This window comes from Atractosteus spatula, chromosome 6 (genome assembly GCF_055471065.1).
Source record: "Atractosteus spatula isolate fAtrSpa1 chromosome 6, fAtrSpa1.hap1, whole genome shotgun sequence".
NCBI classification, from domain to species: Eukaryota; Metazoa; Chordata; class Actinopteri; order Semionotiformes; family Lepisosteidae; genus Atractosteus; species Atractosteus spatula.
The window spans coordinates 20,281,326-20,303,179 of NC_142711.1; the positions used below are offsets into that span (position 1 = coordinate 20,281,326).

Genomic DNA, 21,854 nt, shown 5'->3' on the forward strand with positions numbered 1-21,854 from the left:
TTTTAGCAAGCATTCATCAGCTGACAAGTGACGTGCTGAATAAATAAAAACAAACAACCTGACTGACTTGAATATACAATCAATCTTACTGCGATAGAAATATTGAAACTCATGAATCATCTGTAACTCTCAAATGTTTTCTCATCCTTCATTATGGCACTATCAACACATGAGTTGGATTATTATTTAAAAATGTTCTCATTAAGGATTCCATGCCCTTGGAATGATGGGAACTACGCTAAGCCTGCCTCACACAGCCTCTTTTATATCAAACATCAGACAGGGGCAAGTACATTAACAGCAGGCATCTAACAGAAACCAGAAAAAGATAGGATACTTTATAATTTCCATGCTGTGTTGAGTGTGGCATCAGTGTCAGCGTTTTGCAGTATTTTTTTATTGTTAGCTTTTATTCATTGCTTCAGACGTTATTTTCATTGTTACTGTAGGTGTGTTCTGCACAGATTATAAATGGATTCCGCAGTGGCCTGGAGTGTCTGGCTTTTTGAAAGAAGTTTTGCATTTTTCTGCCCTAAACCTATATTAACAACGAACTACGGCTAGCACTGTGCCTTAAAAAATTGTGTTACCCAAGATGTTAAAAAATAGATTGATTGTGCTTTTCAGTCAATATATGTTACGATGGAGCCTAAACAATACATTTCTAATTAACGAACAAGAAATTTCAATAAATGTTTATCTCTTCTTGACACACTCAACTTTTTACATTCATCAACTTTCATTTTTTATCACTTAAAATTGTGTAGTCTTTTGTTCATCTTGTCTGCTGACAGTTTTCTTTAATAAGTCTGTTAAGAAAACCTCCTATCTGCTCTTAAAGATGACCCTGACCATTTCTGATGAAGTCACAGCATTTGTTTTTAAGGATCATTTTTTTGGATTATAGTTATTTCCTTACATAATGCACATTCTGACAATCACTACAAAAGAGTAAATCACAGCTGTGGTACATGAAGTAGCAGTGTTTTATTAAACTAGTCTGTGTGACATATTTTGACACATAAAAAGATGTATTGGGTATTGTGAAATCAACAACACTCTTTTAAATATATAAAGAAGACACATGAAGGAAAGGCACATACAGCTTGGAATTTAAATTCAACTAAAAAGCTCAAATGACTTTTGTTTCTTATCAGAACACTGTTGCAGAGCAGCTGCAGAAACGTTATTCCAAGAGCCAGATCTATACCTACGTGGGAGATATCCTTATCGCAGTCAATCCTTTTCAGAAGATGGATATCTACACCCCTCAGGTTTGTTTTAAGTTCTCCACAGCCATTTATTAAGCCCTCTTTTTTCAAAGGATGCTGCATCTCATTAGCTTTGACTTAATCACTCAATGAACCATCTCGCTAAAAAACTGCTGAGAGGTTTAACTCCACTTACACTCAATTTGTTCTGTTTTACTTTTACGCAGCATCAGTATTTTAGTTTTGGGGAAGACAGAACTTGGTTTAACTTTGGTTTGTATCGTGTGTGACTTCATTATGAATTGTTCACCTTCTCTTGTTACAGTGCTCTAAGATCTACATTGGGGCCAAACGCACAGCAAATCCTCCGCACATATTTGCAGTTGCTGACATAGCTTACCAGTCCATGGTGTCCTACAGTGCAGATCAGGTAGAAATTATATCCATCAACAATAAACTGGACTCCTACATACAGTGGTTTAAAATGAAAAACAAAACAACAACAGTGACTTGGGATTTTTGTTTTGGTCCTTCTCTTTCAGTGCATTGTTATCAGTGGGGAGAGTGGTGCTGGCAAGACAGAGAGTGCTCATCTCCTTGTTCAGCAGCTCACAGTCCTGGGGAAGGTACAGCTCTGATAGGGTAGACCAAGCCATGTCAAAAAAAACATTTCGACCCTCTTAGATTTTCCAGGACAAAAGCATTGTATTGTTTTAAATTATTTGAAGCCAAACGCTAATTAAACCAGCTTTTTCCTGTACATGTGCACTCTGACCTATAAATATTGGAGAAAATGTGCACCAGGCAACAGTGACCCAATAGAATATCTCAGTCTGTTGAAACTAGAACTAGGTATGGTTTACTCAGTTTTGCTTTTTATTTCTCCAAAATTTTTTTTCTTCATAGGCCAACAACAGAACACTTCAAGAAAAGATCCTCTTAGTGAATAATCTAGTGGAAGCCTTTGGAAATGCTTGCACTGTAATAAACGACAACTCCAGCAGGTTTGGCAAATACCTGGAAATGAAGTTCACGTGCAGTGGGACTGTGGTTGGAGCCCAGATCTCTGAATATCTTCTGGAGAAATCCAGAGTCATCCACCAAGCTCTGTGAGTCTTTAGTACAGTGTGTACTGTATATCTTGTCCTACTGCAGCGATGTGGTTTAGCGGTTAGCGTGGCTTCCTCGTGGCTGCAGAACCCTGGGTTCAGTTCGACTCATGGGTGTCTGCGTGTGTGGAGCTTGGAGGTTGTGCCTGTGTTTGTGTGGGTTTTCATCAGCGGCTCTGGTTTCTGCCCCAGCTCCTAAAGATACCCTAACCCTAACGCTAACCCTAACCCTAACCCTAGGTTGGATTGGCTATTCTAAACTGTCCCCTTCTCCACGGCCCTGCAAGGCACTGCCAACCCCTCCGGAGAAGACCAGATGCTCCCCATCCCACATGGCATCCTACAGCATGCTTCTGTAACCGCTCAGTGCATTGAGTGAGCTACAGAAGTGACTTCATCCCACTCCGGTATCCAGACAGCCTGGAGTGGCGGAGTTGTCTGCTGCCTGAGGAGGGGAGCAAGCAGAGCTGTATGAGCTGTACGAGCCCAGAGCTGCAAGTGACAGGGATAGAGTCCCAGCAGGAGAAGGCAGAGCTATACGAGCTATATGAGCCCAGAGCTGCAAGTGATGGGATAGAATCCCGACAGGAGCAGGCAGAGCTGTATGAGCTGTATGAGCTGTATGAGCTGTATGAGCTGTATGAGCTGTATGAGCTGTATGAGCCCAGAGCTGCAAGTGACAGGGATAGAGTCCCGACAAGAGAAGGCAGAGCTGTACGAGCTGTATGAGCCCAGAGCTGCAAGTGATGGGATAGAGTCCCAGCAGGAGCAGGCAGAGCTAAACTCATCGTACTTCCAGAAAAGCTCCTCTTTGCTGCATCCCTCACCAGTATGAGAAGCTTTCCAATAAGAGATGGAAGTCTTACTCTATGGTTTTTACTATTACATTTTAAATGTTAATGAATGTTTTGAATGTTAATACTTCAGTCTTAGACAATACAGCAGCTCAGATATTGCTGTAAGATTTCCTGTTATAATAAAAACTGAAGAAGCGCTTGATCCTTTCATTTTCCCCTAGACAGCTAAAATCAATCTCTCTGCCTTCTTCTTTATTTTCAACATTTGCTGAATTGTTTCCCTTTAAGCAGGTTTTCAGTGTGAGCAACTATTTGTTTTTATTTTTGAAGGTACAGACATTTACTGTCACACTCAGATCTTTCACAAGTGAATCCATCTCCTCTCCATATAGCTATAGGCAAGGCCTGTGGGTTTGATCTCAATTTTGTACTTGATGAAAGTTCATCATTCCTGACTTCTGGCAAGTGAGACTTCAGAATGGGAAACTCAATGTTTGCTATGGGGGAAATGGGCCATAAGAAAGATGGTTCCATTATTTGTAGAATTTGCAAAAAACCTTAATCAAAATGTTGAGAGAAATGTATAAAATATTTATGATACAGATAGTGATATACAGTACTATACATTAATAGCATATTACAATCCCAGTACTTGATAGCAGCTCTTTTGTTTGTCATACACTTTAGCTTTAATCTAGTAGAAATGTATTACTAGTAGCAATGTACTGTAGTCGAATTATACTGTAATTCTTAAAGAGTAGATAGGTCATTGAGTTAAGTTAATTTCAGATCTAAAATAGGATGTGTTTACAAAATAGAGATATTTCTTATTTCCATGTTAGAGGTTCACTTTTTTTTCACGTCTTAATTACCTTTTTGTTTATATCGATTTTTATGTATTTTTGCATGCTCTTTATTCAACTACAAGATGAAGAATTCCTTGTTTTTTCGGAGTCCATGTTTTTTTTTTTGCAAAAAAAATGTTTTGGTATCGCAAGTTGTTCTGAAAGGGGATTTACATATTGAAAATAAAATTTTAATCCCTCCTTTATTGCTCATACCCACAGAAATGTGTCATCACCCAAGTAATCACAGTTATGCAAAACTTCATTTTTAGAAAGAGGTTGAGCTTACAAGCCTATTATTTGTGAAAACTAGGTTTTATTTAGACAAATAAAAATCTACTAAAAGATTTACTGTATGTTGAGAGTTTCAGGACTTAATTCTAATCCTTGATTAACATTAATGGGGCACTCCTTTTTTCTGTGGAAAAAAATCCCACAATTGTATTTTTAATGTTTCAGCCTTGGTATTGGAGAATAAAAGGGACCAGTTTATCAGGGACAGTGTATCTTCATTGCTTCCAGTTGATTTAAGAAAACCAGTATTATCTGGTTTACTAGATGTACTGTAAGTAGTTATCTATTTTAAAAATTGTTCAGTGCAGAAAACTCAACTACTGTATAATGAAAGTTGATTAACATAAGAAAGTGTCCTACTTTGTTGATGTGGTAGTTCTCAACATATAAAACAAGCATATTGCAGAAGGTATTGAAATGTTACAAGAAGAAAAAACACTATTTTCCATTATAACCATGTTGGTTGTAAATTTACCAGAATATTTTTTTAAATGAGCAAAGTTAAAAATACAGGCTTGAATCCATCTTATTAAAATAAAAATTCTACTGTTTATAAAGTAACCTTAAAAAATAGTTTTATGTTCAAATGAACCATCCATTTTCTAAAAGTACCATTAATAAATGAAATGTTGAAAAGGAATTTATCATAACTTTAACATTGGTTTTTGTAAGTTGTTCATAAAGTACAAAATCCTGAACTGTTCGTGTTTAGTCTTTTATAATTGGCATTTATTTAAACATACAGTAATATGTCATCCAGTATTTATTTAGCAATAATTATCTAAATTCCCATTGCTCCCTTGTACATGTACAGTATTGCTACAGCTGTGAAATCCTAGGAAAAGCAGGCAAGTTCAGATGACTAAAATGCAGGGCTGTCAGCTGTAAAGACCATAAGTTGTGCTTTTAGATTAAAACAGGCTGTGTTCAGACTTTAGAAGATTGATCATGTTTGAGTGTTTTATTTGTTTGAAAAAAAGTACATATGCCAAAAGGAAAAACAAAATATGTATTAAATGACATTTTCTAAGCATACTATGTTTGTGATAATTAAGGGAGTGTCAAGTATTTTTCCAACTGTTGAAAAGATTAGTCCAAAGAGACAGTAGAAATGTATTCCATGGGCATCTCTGGTGAATCTCTGTGAAACAGCTTTCCACAGGAAAATACAAAATAATTTTGCATCTAATTATTGAAAACTTCAAAGCAGTGTGTTAGTTTTTAAATGCTGCTGTTAACTACCAATATGAGGAGGAAATGGTTTTGAAATTTGTTGTAATGTAAGCTGTGTGAAACTGTTACCTGTCACTTTCTGAAATTTATAATTAAACTACAAATGTCTAAAAGTAACTAAAGATGTCCTATTGTCTTCACAGAGGAGAGAAGAACTTCCATATTTTTTATTATTTGTATGCTGGTCTGGCTGAAAGGAAGAAGCTAGCACATTACAAGCTTTCTGACAGCAAAACTCCAAAGTAAGAATGAGAAAAGCATATTTTTGCAGGAACATTAAAGTTTTATTTCTTTCTTCCTCTTTTATTCTTAATAATAACTGTAGTAATTCTTTCTGTATCATTCTTTATATATTTTCAGGTACCTTGAAAGTGAGCACATTAAGTTAGTACCTGACATTTTGAACAATGCATTTTATAAGGAGCAATTTGATTCAGTTGAACAGTGCTTCAAAGTCATAGGATTTACACTCGAGGTATGTTCAAATATTGTAAATAAAATTAATTACCACATGGCCTTGTGGTTTGTCAAAAGCATGTAGAATGTCTAGCAACAGATGTCTCGGCTGATTCAGCTTATTCTTTATGAAGTTCTTTGGATATATTTGATTAATTTTAGTAATATCCAGTGGTATTACTCAAAATGTATATTTTTATCTTTTTAGATACCTGTACATTACTTATCTTCTGTTCTTAAAACTATTAAAATGTCAGGCAATTCTAGAAAACCCTTTTCCTGGCAGATTTGAGAAACAAATGCAAAACAATGACTTACTGGTTTAATTTGAATTGTAGTTTCAAAATGTATACCGTACAATATTTAATTCTTCACTAGTATTTCATGACTTCCCCATCATTTACTTAAAGGTGTTTTTGTACATTGTGTTTATCACTCTTTTTAAAAATATAGAAGAGCTCATTTACTTCATGCAAGAAATAAATAAATTAAACGCTGTGCTCTTTCAGAGAAGTCCACAGGCAACCGCTATTAAGGTTTTATTAGTCACAGTGTTAATCTTGTTTGCTTAGACTGCTTATTTCAAAAGAGTATATACTGTATGAGTAGTCCTTTTTGACATCATCATGTAGAAAAAACATGTACAATTAGCATAAAACAGTTCAACGCAGCTTACCGAGAAGCTTAAAATAGCAAATTGCTTGTGGGTTCTGTATGTCATTAACATTTATCATATAATCACAATCCCAACAGTGAGCTAATCGTTTCTTGCTTGTTATTATTATCCTGGCATATTTTTTTTTAATGAAAGCATTTGAAATTGAAGGATTACTGCATCTGCCTCATGTTAACTGTGACAACCTCCCCTCTCTGCAGTGCTGCAGTGGCTTTATAAAGTCTGTTTTAGAAAGCTTTTAACTCTGCTGCTGCTGTATAGTTGTAAAATAAGCTTCGATCTGCCACGCGTGCCTCTAAATTCTTCATACACCCAGTCAAAGGTTAGAAGCTGAGATATTACCGAGATGGAAGTTTATCTAACAAGAGAAGATAAAGGTCCTGAACTTCTCCAGCAGCACTCTTGTGGCTGCAGGCAAGGAGATGATGCATGAATATCTATGTAGATTTCATTTCGCAAGGCAGGACAAGGCTCTGTAATTAGTGTAATAAAATACCAGACACAGAAATGCTCCCTAATTAGACAATCTGTGTCTGGTACCTATAATAATTTTGTCTGGTCCTCTTCTAATTAATTATTTTTTTACATAATATAATGTCATTGTTTGCTTTGTATTTTACATATACAGTTGCTGTCACGATTAATAAAAATAACAAACACATTGTGCACTGCATTTTGCTATTACTTAATGTGAAGCACACTACGATAATCCATATGCTATGAAAGAGCATGAGAAGGCAGATATCACAGATAACGTGCCATTCTCAATTACTACAGTTGAGGGAAGATATTTTAATTTTGTAAGGAAGGGTAGTCAGCCCAAGTGGCAGTCATAGTCTGATATGTATTTAAAATGAGCTGTTTTGATTCCCCCAACACTATCTACTGTATGTCTAGCTGTATGATGGATGTCACTGAAGTGCTGAGCACAAGTTTAAATCCTTGCACTGTTTAACAGTAATATCTGATCCAATACTTACTTCCTTTATTGTCCCAGATGGGCAATTAGCTTTGCAAGCAGATAAAAGACATAACACAATACAAAATACATTTAACACAATGTGAATCCATTAACCTGCATGCTTAAAATCAGAAAAAGACAATAGAAGTTTAAGATATATTAACTGTTTAGAAAGAAACAAATTAAGAAATTGGGTCATTAGTGTGTGAGATGCATAAGATACATGCACAATGAAAAAATATATAAAGCAAAAAAGATTGTGTCTTAATTATGTCCAAATTAAGCAGGTTGACAGCTGTGAGAATAAAGGGTAACTTAATAATATTGTAATAACAATATGTGGAGCTTAAGAAACAACAACCGAAGTGCTGAAAATATTCCCAGAATTCAGGGAAATTTACCATGTGTGTAAAAATCTAGAAATTTAGCTGATCATTGTCCACATCTAACAAAACATTGTGATTTTTTTTGTCTTGGAGGGATCGAGAGGTGTAATTACATTATTTGAGGCCACGCTCTTCCCTTTTTTTAGTCTTTCCTAGAAAATTCTTTTTGAGAACAGAATTGCATCATTAATAATGTTTCCCATATGTGTCCAGGAGCTGGGAAGTGTTTACAGCATACTGGCCGCCATTTTAAATGCAGGTGATATTGAATTTACATCAGTCGCCTCCGAGCATCAGACTGACAAAAGCAATATCTCCAATACTGCAATGCTTGAGAGTGGTGAGTTATTTGTTTCATAGCATTCAAACAAAATATTATTGCTTTCAGAAAAGACCTTAGAAAGTGACCTTACAAATAGAAATTATATAGAAACCTTTTGTGAGCTATACAGTACATGGCCAGCCGTCATACAGGCAGTTCAACAGGCCTCTTTTCAAAGTTTGTTTCCGTCTTCAGCTGTCTTAAAACTCTGAAGATCTACTCTAGGACAGCATGGTGGCACAGTGGTTAGTGTTGCTGCCTCACAGCGCTGGGGCCCTGGGTTCAATTCTGGAACTGGGGGGCTGTCTGCGTGGAGTTTGTATGTTCTCCCTGTGCTTGTGTGGGTTACCTCAAATTTCTTCCCACAGAACATACTGGTAGGTTAATTGGCTTCTGGGAAAACTGGCGCTGGTGTGAGTGTGAGTATGTGTGCGTCTGCCTCTGTGTCTGTGTGCCCTGTGATGGACTAGAGTCCTGTCCAGGCTGTACCCTGCCTTGTACTAGTTGCTTTCTGGGATAGGCTTAGAAGAAGAATTGGAAGAAGCAGTTAGAAAATAAAGGTATTGATTAGATTGAAAGAGATTTAGAGACTAGAGATTTTTAAAAGAAGAATAACGCTTTTTTTTCCCCGAACATTTTGCGTTTTCGAAGCTGCATCTCTGCTCTACATCCGGGCGGATGAGCTCCAGGAGGCACTCACCTCGCACTGTGTGGTCACTCGAGGAGAAACGATTGTCCGGCCCAACACCATGGAGAAGGCCGCGGAGGTCCGAGACGCCATGGGCAAGGCCTTGTTCGGCCGCCTCTTTAGCTGGATAGTCAACCGCATCAACACATTACTCAAGCCTTACACCCAGCTGAGGTAAAAAAGGGACAGGGAGCAGCTCTGTTGAACCAGAACAATGCCGGGATTTGTCATCTACTGTTTTCTCAATAGAAAGGGAGTTATATCAGAAATGTAAAGAAACTGAAAGTACTCTGGTTGTATTACATATACATAGGATAATACTAAACAATTTCGTGATTTTTTTTATATCTAAAATTCTCTGGTGTCCATATGAAATGGATATATATATATAGATATATACTGTATATGTGGATATATATCCATATATATTATAAAAATTGAATCTAATGGTTTTCTATATCCATATGAAAACCATTAGATTTGCTGTGAGTGACTTTTGTCACAGAATTGTTGTCAAATCCCACTTCAGGTCTCTGGATTCAACAGACAATTTCAGCTCTCGGTTTATTTTGCTCATTGAATGTGGAGTACCCAAAAATGACGGCCCCCCATCTCCCACTTGGGATGTAACGGTTAGCAATCCCCTCATCTTTGGCGCTACCTCAGCCCAACGGAGGCCAGGACCTCCTCAGTAAGCCACCGCATCTCTCACAATGGCGCTCCTAGAGATAGCATCTATTGGAGATGTTGAGCTCTGCAATACCCTTACATTCTCCATCCCTCTGTTACTGCTTCTGCATAAGAACCCACCATCCTGGGATTCAGAGTCGCCACATGATCTATCAACGGAACGAGCCGAGTTGAGCCACTCAGGAACCCTTTGGCGTTAATTTTAATGAGGTGCATCTACCTCAGTCTTTCAAACAGATTAATAAGCCCACGGTAACTTATAATAAGGCGTGGATGGGGTTTTTGTTTACTTTCTTAAATGGTTGTTGCGTACTGTATTTTATGTTCTTTGTTATTGGTAGTAACCAGCTAATTGCCTAATGGGCGCCACCATTGCAGAGTGGCTTGAAATGCCAGATATGACAGAACAGAACCACAAGCCTGCTTTAGTACCAGTGTTGTCGACTTTCAGGGTCTGAAAATGGCTGGATCAGCCTCAAAACATTTTTTAACACAATTTGCCAGATTGTTAAAACATAAAACGCAATAAAGTAGATTATCTTTATGTTTTAAATCTTTAAATAATGTAATAATACATAACATACAGTAACTATATGTTTTATAATAATACAGTATATAATATGCAGCAATCTTATTGTTCATCCCTCATATATAAAGTATGCAACAAATGAAAATTTTAATAATATTACACAAACGTGTGCCTTCGTAATGTGTTCTGTGAACAAGGTGAAAGGGAGATACATCACAAATGTAAAGATACTAAAAGTATCCTGGTTGTATTTTATTGTATATGGATATGCTACTAATACTTAACAATGTGGTGATTTGTATAGCATATCTAAAATTCATGCTTACCATAATGCAAGTCACTAGATCTGTTGCTAGTGACATTTGACACAAAATTGTTACCAAATCTCACTTCAGTTCTCTAGATTCAGCAAAACAGTCTACTAAATTGGCAGTATAGTGTTTAGTATCCATAAATCACAACATTGACTTTGTTTGAGAGTACTTCATTTGGAATAAAAATACATTTCAACACCAAATCGAAAGCAATGGCATTCATCATGCTGACTCCTTTGAGATGTGAGCTAAGTATTGAAATACTGCACGTATTTTTTAAAAGTATTCTCACGTGACCACAATCTCGGCTTGGGAATCTGTGCAAAAAGTAACTTTACTATTAAAGAAAAGAAAGACTAGTAAGATTAACCCCTGTTCATTGACTATTTTTAGTCATGTCAGAACAGTTTACCTACAGTATACTATGTAGTGTTTGTATGTGAAATTCCTGTGTAATTTTCTAACCCTGATGCAACATGTTGCTACACTAGAAGCCCCGTATTTCTTCTTTAAAATGCCTTACATATTTGTCTTTATTTATCCTCCCTAGTGAAGAGGACAATGGTCTTAATATTGGAATTCTTGACATATTTGGGTTTGAGAACTTCAAGAGGAACTCATTCGAGCAGCTGTGCATTAACATTGCAAATGAACAGATTCAGTTCTACTTCAATCAACACATATTTGCCTGGGAACAGGTATGAAATGTCCCGTGCTTGTGGTCATCCTATAGAAATATAAATAGTACATTAACCTACATGGATCCTAAAAGAATTCCATCATTTTTGATGAAGAAAGTACTTTTTTTTACCATTTTAAACCATGAAAACTACAGTATATTGATATAAATGAGGGAGGGCAGTGTTTCTTTTAACTGTAGCATCTCAATCTCAGTTACATCATTCCAAAATGTGGTTTTCCTCTTATCAGAACTTGTCAGTGATTTCTGCGCATTAGTCGGTCCCTAGATAAGATGCAGGCATTACTTTATATACTTACCGTTTTGAATTTCCAAGGAAATTTTTCTGTGGGATTTTTGTGTGCTGCATTTTGAGTTCTTCATGTGGTGGAAACTGCCTCTACCTATGTGGCTGTTCAAAGATAAAAAAAAAACACAAAACCCCAGATCTTCAAAATACATATTGCCTAAAGTGTCATTCAGATAGTCATAAAACGTTTCATTTGTGTGCTCATGCCTTTTGTGCTGTTGAGGGTGTCTGCTGTGAATCTGCAATACAGACTCATGTATGATAAAAACGTGAAGTAGAAAATGAAACTAGCACTGGACATAACTGGTTCTGGTGTTTCACTGATTTATGTAACAGTATATATTTGTAAACGTATACTTCTAAATGACATTTGACAGTGAAAAGTAATTGATAAGTTTGTTCCACAAGAAGATTTTAGAAAAATGGAGTAGTTTTAGACCTGATGCTCGTATCCAAAGGACAAAAAGAATCTGAGGGCTGTTTAGAGCACAGCCTTTGTTTCTTGTTTTTCATCCTCTCGGGCCCAGATATCAAAAACAATCGTTTTTATGTCCAAAAAGAGGTCATTTTGAGGTGGCAGAATGGCTTTCCCCTAGGCTAGAAGTTGTATTTTATTTCAGAAATTAACTTCCTTAGACATGTGTGCATCAGAACCTGGAGGGTTTGAAAAGCCACCTCGTACTTTCTGCTGCTGCACTTTTTTTCTCATGTATGCAAAATGTCACAGTCCACAGTCCCTGGTAAACACTGTGCTTGACACCTGCACTGCATTATTTGTACTTTAGGTACCCTTAAAACACGTGCCTTTGTTTCATCGGCACTGTTTTGCAAATATCCCCCTTTTTATGATATTTTTTTCATCCAGCATCCTTGAGTAATAGTTAAATGTTACTTTCGCACTAAAATACTTACTCTGTTAATTTTTGAATGGGCTTTTTAAACTCTCAACTTCTTTAAAGCTCTCTTTTAAACCTCAAAAGTGCATTATCACTAGAACAGAATGTGTAGAATGATGTAGCGCAGCAGAATTAAAGCCCTATAATCTCTCGCTGAAGCAGATTGTTATTGACTAAAAGTTAAAGCAAGGGTGTGGAACGAATGTCTCTGCTCTTACCTGTCAGAATGAATACCTGAATGAAGATGTGGACGCCCGAGTGATTGAATATGAGGACAATCGACCTCTGCTTGACATGTTTCTTCAGAAGCCAATGGGATTGCTCTCACTGCTGGATGAGGAGAGTCGATTTCCTCAAGCCACAGATCAGACCCTCATAGGCAAGTTGTTCAGATACAGCCCAGCAATTGTTCTAATATTTTAAACCTAAGAAACAGTGTTTAATTCATTCAGCAAATAGCCCCTGAGATGTTTTGGCCCCTTACAATGGACTGGTGTCCCATCCAGGGTGTATCCTGCCTTGGGCCTTGTTGCTTGCTGGAACAGACTTTGGTTCCCGAGCAACCCTGTATCGGTAAAGCTGTTAGAAAATGAATGAAGGGATGTTTTGGCCATAAAACAGCTCCTGACAGGACATCTGAAGTAACACTCAGGAAGAACACTGTGAAGAAATCATCATAATGAATTTATGAACACTCACAGTTTTCTTCAATATGTTGAATTAAGAACTTCAGTTGAAAGATCAAATGTTTCTTTTTCTTATGCATAACTGTTTATATTTTGCTTTTTTAAAAGCAAATGCATTGTGGAAAATGATTTATGAGTACGGCCCTGTGTTTTTCTTATGCTTAATGTATTGAACTCATCAAACTGTACAAGCAGTTGTACTGTTTAGCCTTTGAAAGTACCCTGAATTATGTAAAATTGCACAAATCATCCATCTGTAATAAACAGCAGATTGGTTTTCTCTTTTTGTGTATTTAGAAAAGTTTGAAGATAACCTGAAATCCAAAAACTTCTGGAGACCGAAACGGGTCGATTTAAGCTTTGGAATTCATCATTATGCTGGAAAGGTAATTACTCTTATTTGTATAGAAGCCTTTGCTGTAATTCTGAGAACAAATGCAGTTGCTTTAGTGAGTGAATGCTTACTGTCTGCATCCATTATCATAGGTTCTCTACAATGCAAGTGGATTTCTTTCAAAGAACAGGGATACCCTGCCAGCAGATATTGTCCTTCTGCTGAGGTCTTCAGAAAATGAGCTGATACGCAAGCTTGTCACACACCCTCTCACAAAGACAGGTAAAACTTCGGAACAGGAATCCGAAAGGAAGGCCTAGAAAATAATCATTTCAGTAGTCCAGTGAATTATTGTGATAGAAAATTAACTAGGAAAGCATAAACCTTTTGTTTCATACCATAATGCTCGCTGTCCAAGAACATTTTTACCAAATTCTGTCCAAGAACCTAAATATAACTAGAGCTACAGTATGAATCACACAGGAGAAATGCAGTTTGAAAGGTAGTAATCTATCAACATTGTTTAATCACATTTTTACCTTAACTGAAGAAGCCAAGAAAAAAATGCATGGCGGTTTCTACCGTGTGCATATACTCTTCTCTTTGTTAATGTACTCATTAAGAAAATATACTGTACACGGTTCCTTGTTTCAGTCTCAAAATCATATATTGTATACAGTGATGCATTCTTGTGTAGCACCTGAAGTGTTAGAGGTAGCGCATCTTTGTAAGTTTGTCTTTTTTAGGAACATATTTTCATGTCACTAACAAAATGTGAGAAAATTAAATTCCAGGTACCTCATTTGCTTCAGATATTATGCTGCAAATGCCCATCACTCTAACAGACAAGACTGCAGTGGGATAAGTGGGTTTAATGCCTTTCCTTTTATTTGCAGTAGCAGCTCATAACTTTTATATTTCAAGCTAAAAACAGATGGACATTATCGTTAAACGCTCAATAAGCTGGACCTCGATTTAACTAGTGCTCTGAATCACATAGGAAAAATACCATTTGAAAGGCAGGTAAAAAGATTGTTCGGGTTTTGATAATGTCATTTTGAAACGCCAGCAAACAAGTCGGTTTTGCTTTTTCCAGTGCGTCCTTCTGAAAAAAGATGCCAGTCTAATTATATGAATGGCTGGTCAGTGCCGCGTGAGTACTTGTCAATGCCAAGGAGAACAATACATTCAAAATCAATACTCACTAATACAGAAACTAAATCGCTTGTTGCCCCTTCAGCGTTGTCACTCATCTGACCCTGTGAAATCAAATGCGCTTCAAAGCCTGTACTCTGTATTCTGCCCTTTGGCACTGCACTGGGGAGTCAATCATGCATAATCCCTGAAGAATGAGTCACCCAGCTGCAGTGCCCAGGCATTATCCCCGCCATCATTCTGTGGACAAAATTGGGCTTTTCCCTTCCAGGCTTGGCTTGCATCATGGAGGGGATGAGTTTCTGCCAGGCTTCGCAGTGCACTAACAACTAATGCAGAAACCCCACAGGGATTTAATTGATGCCTTGTTATTGATTGTAGATTGTAATGCATGACTATTTTATTTTGTGAGAACTTTTTTATCCACCTCCTGCTCCCTCTCACTTGTATATCTTGCTAATTGAGATAAAGGGGGCATTTTTCAGTTAAAGAAGTCTAAACTTTTCAGCACAAAAGGTTAAAAAGCTTGAACAATACTGTAAATGTTACTTTTTTTTCCTCCAGTTCTTTAAACCATAGTGCTCTCTTTCGTTTCTCGCTGTGGGTTGCTTTCCCGACCGAAGATTTTTTTTTTCCTGTCATCCATACGTAGTTTTTAGCCGGATGAATTCCTGAGTGGGTAAAGGTGATTGCTGGACTCGTTGGTGTGCAGCACTGGGATAAATCAGTGATATCCGCAGCATGCTGTACGTTCTCCACTCCTGCATTGCTTAGGGTTCAAATGCCTTTTCAACCTCTGGCTTGTGCCAGTCATCACACCAACACAGTAAAACCCATTACAAGTATTTCTGCTGTACACCACCAGTTCAGCACAAAAAATATCTGGAAAACACTTGGTTATTATGTACAGTATGCCATTAAGATACATAGATAAAGAACATTGGCTATATATGAATATAGAAGAGTGAGGTTTCAATAAAATCTTGCCTGAACATTTCTACCATACACATATCCCCATGTGGGCTGCTACTGTACATTCAGGCACCTGGCGGAGCAAATACGCACTAGTGCATGAGGAGATGTGCTGTTACAGACGATTAAGCTCTCTCTAAATGACGTAAGGAGGGGACATGTCACAGACTGTGAGTCTGCCCGAGCAGTACAGGACCCGTGCACAGTGTGTTTGGTGGGGAGGTTCATGCAGAGCTCCTGACATTTACACCAGAAAACCAAACCAGATAATTGGGACTACAGTGCATCCATGGTGACCCAACGGTGGCAACTGATTAAAGAAAAAAGATCAACGCTTTTCAAGATACTGTACCAATTCTCTGATGTCTAAATACACCCTCTGTTTCACCCTCTTAATATTGCTATAAATAGCATTGCAGAGGGTGAATTTAGACATCAGAGGATTTGCACAGTTTATATTATTAACAGAATTGTCTTTCTCTTTAAATATTATGATATTTACCACAAGGCTTTGCTGAGTAAAGAGCAATCAACTGACTGCACAGATTGTTGCTGGTTATGCTATTTAGAGATATATCCCATAACACACACCACTGCACCAGTAAATACTCCACTTCACTTTGGTTTTATTTTTTCAATATACATGTTTTAAAATAATAATGCCACCTCGCTGCAATTCTTGCCATGGGTTTTACCTCTAATGATCATAACATAGTGTAGAAAATTAAACAAAAGCCTCATTAACATTCTCTGCATTCATGGTTTTAGTACTGTACCTATTGAAATGAGTAGTTTGACTGTTCCATTTTAGTTGTAATTATGGGCAAGCAACAACCTTTCTGAGTTAATTTAAAAGCAATGTGAGCAAAACACTAGATAGCAAGGATTATATTTTCTTCTTAGACATTCACAGATTAGTAATACTGTAATTACTTTATCCATATTAATGATAGCATAATGATAGCCTATTGATACACACCCCAAGAAAGCTAAAACATTTTTTTCCTGTTTGCTTTGCAGGTGAAATTAGCCTCTATTAGTTCCTTAGTAATATATTAGGCCTAAAAGACATTTTCTAAGTACTTACTAAAATGTGTTTCTAAATTGGCCTTTACTTGTTTGATGAAAGTCTGAACTAAATAAAATATTTGACTTGCCCTCCCCTCCTAGATCCCAGATATCAATCTTCCTGTTCTTTCAAAGCGGCTTCTTACAGAGTGGAAAGTTGTCACAGCACATATTGAGTTTAGAATTTGTGATTGCCTAGTGGGTCAGTGTTTTAATTTCCTCCAAATCGAATTTTCCTCTGAGTGTATCCTTCTCCTCTTTCCTGGAAGGTAACCTAGCCCATACCAAGGGTAAAGGTGTGGGAAACATCAGAAATTGCACCCCACAGCACTCAATCAATGTGTCAAAGGTATGCTTCTTTCAGTGTGGTGTCAATATTTGTTTGGAAGCATATGAACCTCTGTTTTATATGTTCACTCTCAGACCAATTAACTTCAAGTGTCCTCCCTGTCTCTCGCTTTCCTGGTTTCTTCTTGTAAAGATGGAAATGCTTGTGTTGTTCAGTTCATTATCAGTCTGTGAGGTAATAACATTTTCTCCCTCCATCTGTACTGCATAAAACGAGCTTTAATGGCTTTCACCATCCCACACAGCACTGTAGGCTTTAGAATAGACATGAGCTTTTCCCGGCATTCATTCTTTCTTATTTCTGTGAATTTTTAGTTCTGTAAAATGTAAACATTTTCTGTCTGCTTAGTACTGTGCATATGCATTGTCTGTAAGATGATCTGTTGTATTGATAGTGTATTTGTTGGACTGCTTTATTCATGTTCAGGGTGACAGTGGAGAGTCGGTCCACCATCCCAGAGAGACAACCAACATGAGAACTCAAACCGTGGCGTCTTATTTCCGAGTAAGAGGCACAGTTTGTTAAAATATTTCCTTTGTGGTTCAGGTTTCTGTCTTCAGTGTGGAAATGGTGCCCACAGTCACTTTCATACTGATCCTTACAGAACATTTATTAATTCTTAGGAATACATTTCAAGGTTTTCCACAAACAGCTTTCATGGAATGGACAAGTGCTACTAGCCTACAAAAGTTTACTGCAGGAACTGTCATTCCCTATAGGGGGAATTCTGACTTAGAGGCATTTAATCATAATCCCACAGATGGGAGCTTCACTCCATTGGCTCCTCAGGCAAGCACAGACACCAGATGTCTAAACATGTGGTTTCTCTCGTACTGTGCAGGATTACTATTGCAACAACACATCATACAGTAGGTAGGTAAAGCTAACCTTTATGGTCTAAACCCAGCTCACTTTCTATGTTTGTGGGTGAATCATCCAACGCTTTGTGCATTCTTCTTTACAATGATAGGAACAGCCTGCAGTGGCGGATCAGAAAGTGATATGTTAGTATGTTTGGCTGCCAAAAGCCATTTTTTCCTGTGGTCACTTTTTGCCACCTGCTTGAAATCAAAGAGATAGAGTCACGAGGCCCAACTTTCTTGGTCTGCATCCATACTGAAAATCAAGAACAAGTGAGCCTTTTCCTTCATGCAACAGATTTAACCTGTGAAAGACAACAATTGCAAGAAAACAGTTTAACCATCTTATTAAGAATATCTTTGTGCCCTTAATAGGTTGGAGACTAGTGGTTGGTGTCCTCTCTCACTTACCACCTAGGGTGTCACACTCAGCAATTTCTGACCCAAGATATTGTACCCAAGCAAGATGTGTACTGAAGACCACTTCTTAAATAAAAGGCCAAGATCTGAGAGATCGTGAGTCAGAACACCTCACCAGAACCAAAGGGATGATCTAAATGCAATATGAGCGTCGAGTTCCTACTTGTCGTGACATAATGACAACCTGACATCATGGTGCTACATTAGACAAACCCTGGGATCTCACCTGCTGCCCTTCCTCTAGGACCATCCTGGTGTGACATCATTCCAGCAGGACAATACCTTCTCCTCATGTAACAGCAGCTTTCTTGCGAGAAACAAATGTGGGCGTCTTGGATGCCCTGCTCGCTAGGCTTTGTGGGACAACTGGGATGACCTGTGGCCCCTACAGTAGAACCCGGAGACCAGTGAACAGGCAAACTTGTCCCCAGTCTATGAGAGGAATGGCATAGAATCCCACAAGACTTCTGCATTGTGGTCCAAAGCAAGATGTTCTGTACAGTTTCTGTGACAAAGTACATTGTTATTTTTCTGATTAAGAGTTTATGACTTTGGTTTAGATAATAAGTGGTATTTCCTTTGATTCCTAGCAAATAGATTGTTCTGCATTAGAACCCTCACTTCTTTTATTATTGTTCCAAAACACAGAATTATGCAGGAAAAGGTACACATTTCCTGGTGGTTCCTAGAATGTTGAAAAAATACAGTATGTTCAAATATATTTTCCTTAAGTGGTAATGTCTGCACCCAAAGAAGGTCCACAGCTGAAACATTGTGTTTTTCTTCCTTTTTCAGCCTGGAATAAACCTTTACTTGTTCCTTTGCAGCTCCCTACTTGAACTACCATGTCCGCACAAAGCCTGATTATCTGCACAAATCTAATGAATCCTTTAGAACTTGTATTGAATGGTAAACAGCTCAATTAAAGAACTAATTAAAAAATCCTTTTTTTGAAGCTTCGCCCACAGTATGTAGATGTTCTATTTGTTCCAATAATATGTGCGTTGTTACGGCCAGGAACATAATGTGAGCCCTGGAGTAAGCCGTATTTAATGGTATTCTTTGTGCACCACAAATGTATAAGGATTTGTTTCTTTTGACCTGACTGACACTGGAACTCTGTTTTTCCATTGCAATTCTCTACGTATAGATTTGCTGTATGACCTTTTGGAAGCTACTGTGACGCTTCCTTGATCATCTCTTCCCTCTTAGAAATGTGGTTTTTGAGATGGACCCAGAAACATCAAAGATTAATGGTTATGCCCTTCAGTGATAATGTTGTACCTCTTGGTCACTGGAGGGGTTTGCCTGAATCGCTTTCCCTGACTGAAGTTTTTCGTATTGCGTTGTTTGTTTTTCAGTATTCCCTCATGGACCTCCTGTCTAAGATGGTGGCAGGTCAGCCCCATTTTGTCCGCTGCATTAAGCCCAACAATGACCGTCAAGCCAGCAAGTTTGACAGGGAAAAAGTTCTCGTACAGCTTCGCTACACAGGGGTCTTGGAAACTGCTAAAATTCGAAGACAAGGCTATTCTCATCGTATTCTTTTTGCAAACTTTATCAAAAGGTGGGAATAATTGACGTTTTTTAGCTGCATTTTGATTTTGGTTCTACTCTTAGTTTGCTTTTCACCCATATTGCACAATATTCTTCTCTATACAGTCTGTTGAATCATGTCTGTCCTTTAGTTTGTTTCTTTCTCAGGACATTTGACACGTACAGTATATTCAGTACATGTCTAATAAACAAGTCCAACGAGTTTATTTGCTATGCAGTTTCAAACTCTTTCCCTAGCCTCTGAGCATTGATTTTGTTTTTGAAAGATCCATGTGAGATTTTTTTTTCTAGGTACTTGATTCTAGCTTTCCGATCGAATGAAGACCCTCCTGTGAGCCCTGACACCTGTGCTGTAATACTAGAGAAAGCGAAACTGGAGAACTGGGTTCTGGGCAAGACAAAAGTAAGATCTGCTTCTCTTTCTTTTTTAAGTTTTAGCCTTTTTTTTCCGGTAACTCTTGTTTGCCGTGGTCAAGTAGATGACTTACGGCATGCTACAATATTCCACTTTTAAAATGTGAATTCACTTGTCTTGCTGGTGCTGTCTTCTTTATCCATTTGAAAAAGGTCTTTCTGTTCCAATAGTCTTTTTCTTTATTACTATTTTGCATCCTGAATTCACCATTTTCTATTTCTTAGACATCATTTGTTTTTCATTTGAATTTTCAACCTTTTTTTCTACTTTTTGAAACGACGTAAAATCATCCATTTCTATGGGTTGATAAGCTTGGAGTCATAAACACATTGCAGGCTAAAAACATCAACCTTGTTCAGTTCAGCGTGAAAAAAGGAGACTCGTCTTCCTGTCTTTTTTTTTTCCATTGTGTGCTGTGTGATCTGACCAGGTGTTCCTGAAGTACTACCACGTCGAGCAACTTAACCTGATGATAAAGGAGACTGTGGACCGCGTCATCCTGGTTCAGGCCTGTGTGCGGGGCTGGCTGGGTGCCAGACGATACCGCAAAATGCAAGAAAAAAGGGAACAAAGCGCTGTGGTTCTCCAGTCAGGTACAGTAATTATCTTCGCTACAGACCCATGCCCAGACACAGGGTTTGTTGGGAAGGAAGAAGAAAGCCTGCTGTGCTTTTGATAGTAATGTAGCAGAGGCATCACCACCTGCTAGCCAGGTCTTATCAGATCCCATAATCTGAGCAATACCGGTCAATATAATAGAATTTTATTATATGTGGAACAATAATCGTGCATGATTTCATTATTATTTTCTATATTTACTATTATTATTATTATTATTATTATTATTATTATTATTATTAGACTAATCACTAGTTGTATTCTGTTTAAACCTATTTCCATCAGCTTACAGAGGATACAAAGTTCGAAAGGAGTACACAGGTGATAAAAATAAGTCAAAGAATGAGACTTTTATCGCCAAGCTCCAAGCTGGTAAGATGATTTAGCCACCTAAAATCCATGCAGTGTGCAGTGTGACTAGTACACCTACATGTTAAGAACGAAGTAATGAGTGGCGTGTTTCAGATTTCGTATTTCCTGCTTGTCTTTAAAGTGAGTTCACACGCACGGCACGGTCCTTAACTTCTGCTTGCTATTCAAAATCACATCAATATAATAATGCGCTTTTTAAATGATTTTCTTTAGTTTGCAGAGGATATCTTGCCAGGAAGAAATACAAGGAATTAGTGGAAGAAAAAAATAAAGCTGCGGTAAAGATCCAAGCTCACTACAGAGGACACAAGGAGAGGAGGAGCTTCAAAAGAAAAAAGTAGGACTCCTTTCTCTATCTCTACACATCCTAAGCATTTGTTTCTTGACTTTAGGGATTTGAGTATCCAGTCTTTTCTAAAAATCCTTATCTCTGTTTGTTTCTGTTGTCATTGTGTATGTTTTTCATTAATATTAATTGTGCCTGCCTTCTTAGATGTGACAGTTCCTTCATGAATGCACACCAAATGATATGGAATGTGGATGAAGTTGAAAAATAAATTAAATGTAATAAATTTGTACAGTCTTACTGTCTCTATATGTAGCCAAAAACTACAACCTCTGCTGGCTTGTGTGTGTATACTGAGTTTTTTTT

At 37.6% G+C, this 21,854-nt stretch overlaps 1 protein-coding gene across 1 annotated transcript in view; it reads left to right on the forward strand.

The window, feature by feature from the left end:
- Nucleotides 1–21,854, forward strand: part of myo3a (myosin IIIA) — a 103,804-nt gene that overhangs the window by 61,227 nt on the left and 20,723 nt on the right. The window contains exons 12-32 of the mRNA XM_088918461.1: nt 1,158–1,274; nt 1,537–1,641; nt 1,754–1,837; nt 2,118–2,320; nt 5,633–5,731; nt 5,850–5,964; nt 8,182–8,308; nt 8,942–9,152; nt 11,062–11,209; nt 12,622–12,775; nt 13,380–13,468; nt 13,569–13,698; nt 14,513–14,569; nt 16,881–16,960; nt 17,093–17,134; nt 17,387–17,464; nt 19,602–19,807; nt 20,089–20,200; nt 20,643–20,805; nt 21,116–21,202; nt 21,416–21,539. Of these exons, the coding sequence (XP_088774587.1) occupies nt 1,158–1,274; nt 1,537–1,641; nt 1,754–1,837; nt 2,118–2,320; nt 5,633–5,731; nt 5,850–5,964; nt 8,182–8,308; nt 8,942–9,152; nt 11,062–11,209; nt 12,622–12,775; nt 13,380–13,468; nt 13,569–13,698; nt 14,513–14,569; nt 16,881–16,960; nt 17,093–17,134; nt 17,387–17,464; nt 19,602–19,807; nt 20,089–20,200; nt 20,643–20,805; nt 21,116–21,202; nt 21,416–21,539 (2,531 nt within the window). The remainder of the gene's footprint in view (nt 1–1,157; nt 1,275–1,536; nt 1,642–1,753; nt 1,838–2,117; nt 2,321–5,632; nt 5,732–5,849; nt 5,965–8,181; nt 8,309–8,941; nt 9,153–11,061; nt 11,210–12,621; nt 12,776–13,379; nt 13,469–13,568; nt 13,699–14,512; nt 14,570–16,880; nt 16,961–17,092; nt 17,135–17,386; nt 17,465–19,601; nt 19,808–20,088; nt 20,201–20,642; nt 20,806–21,115; nt 21,203–21,415; nt 21,540–21,854) is intronic.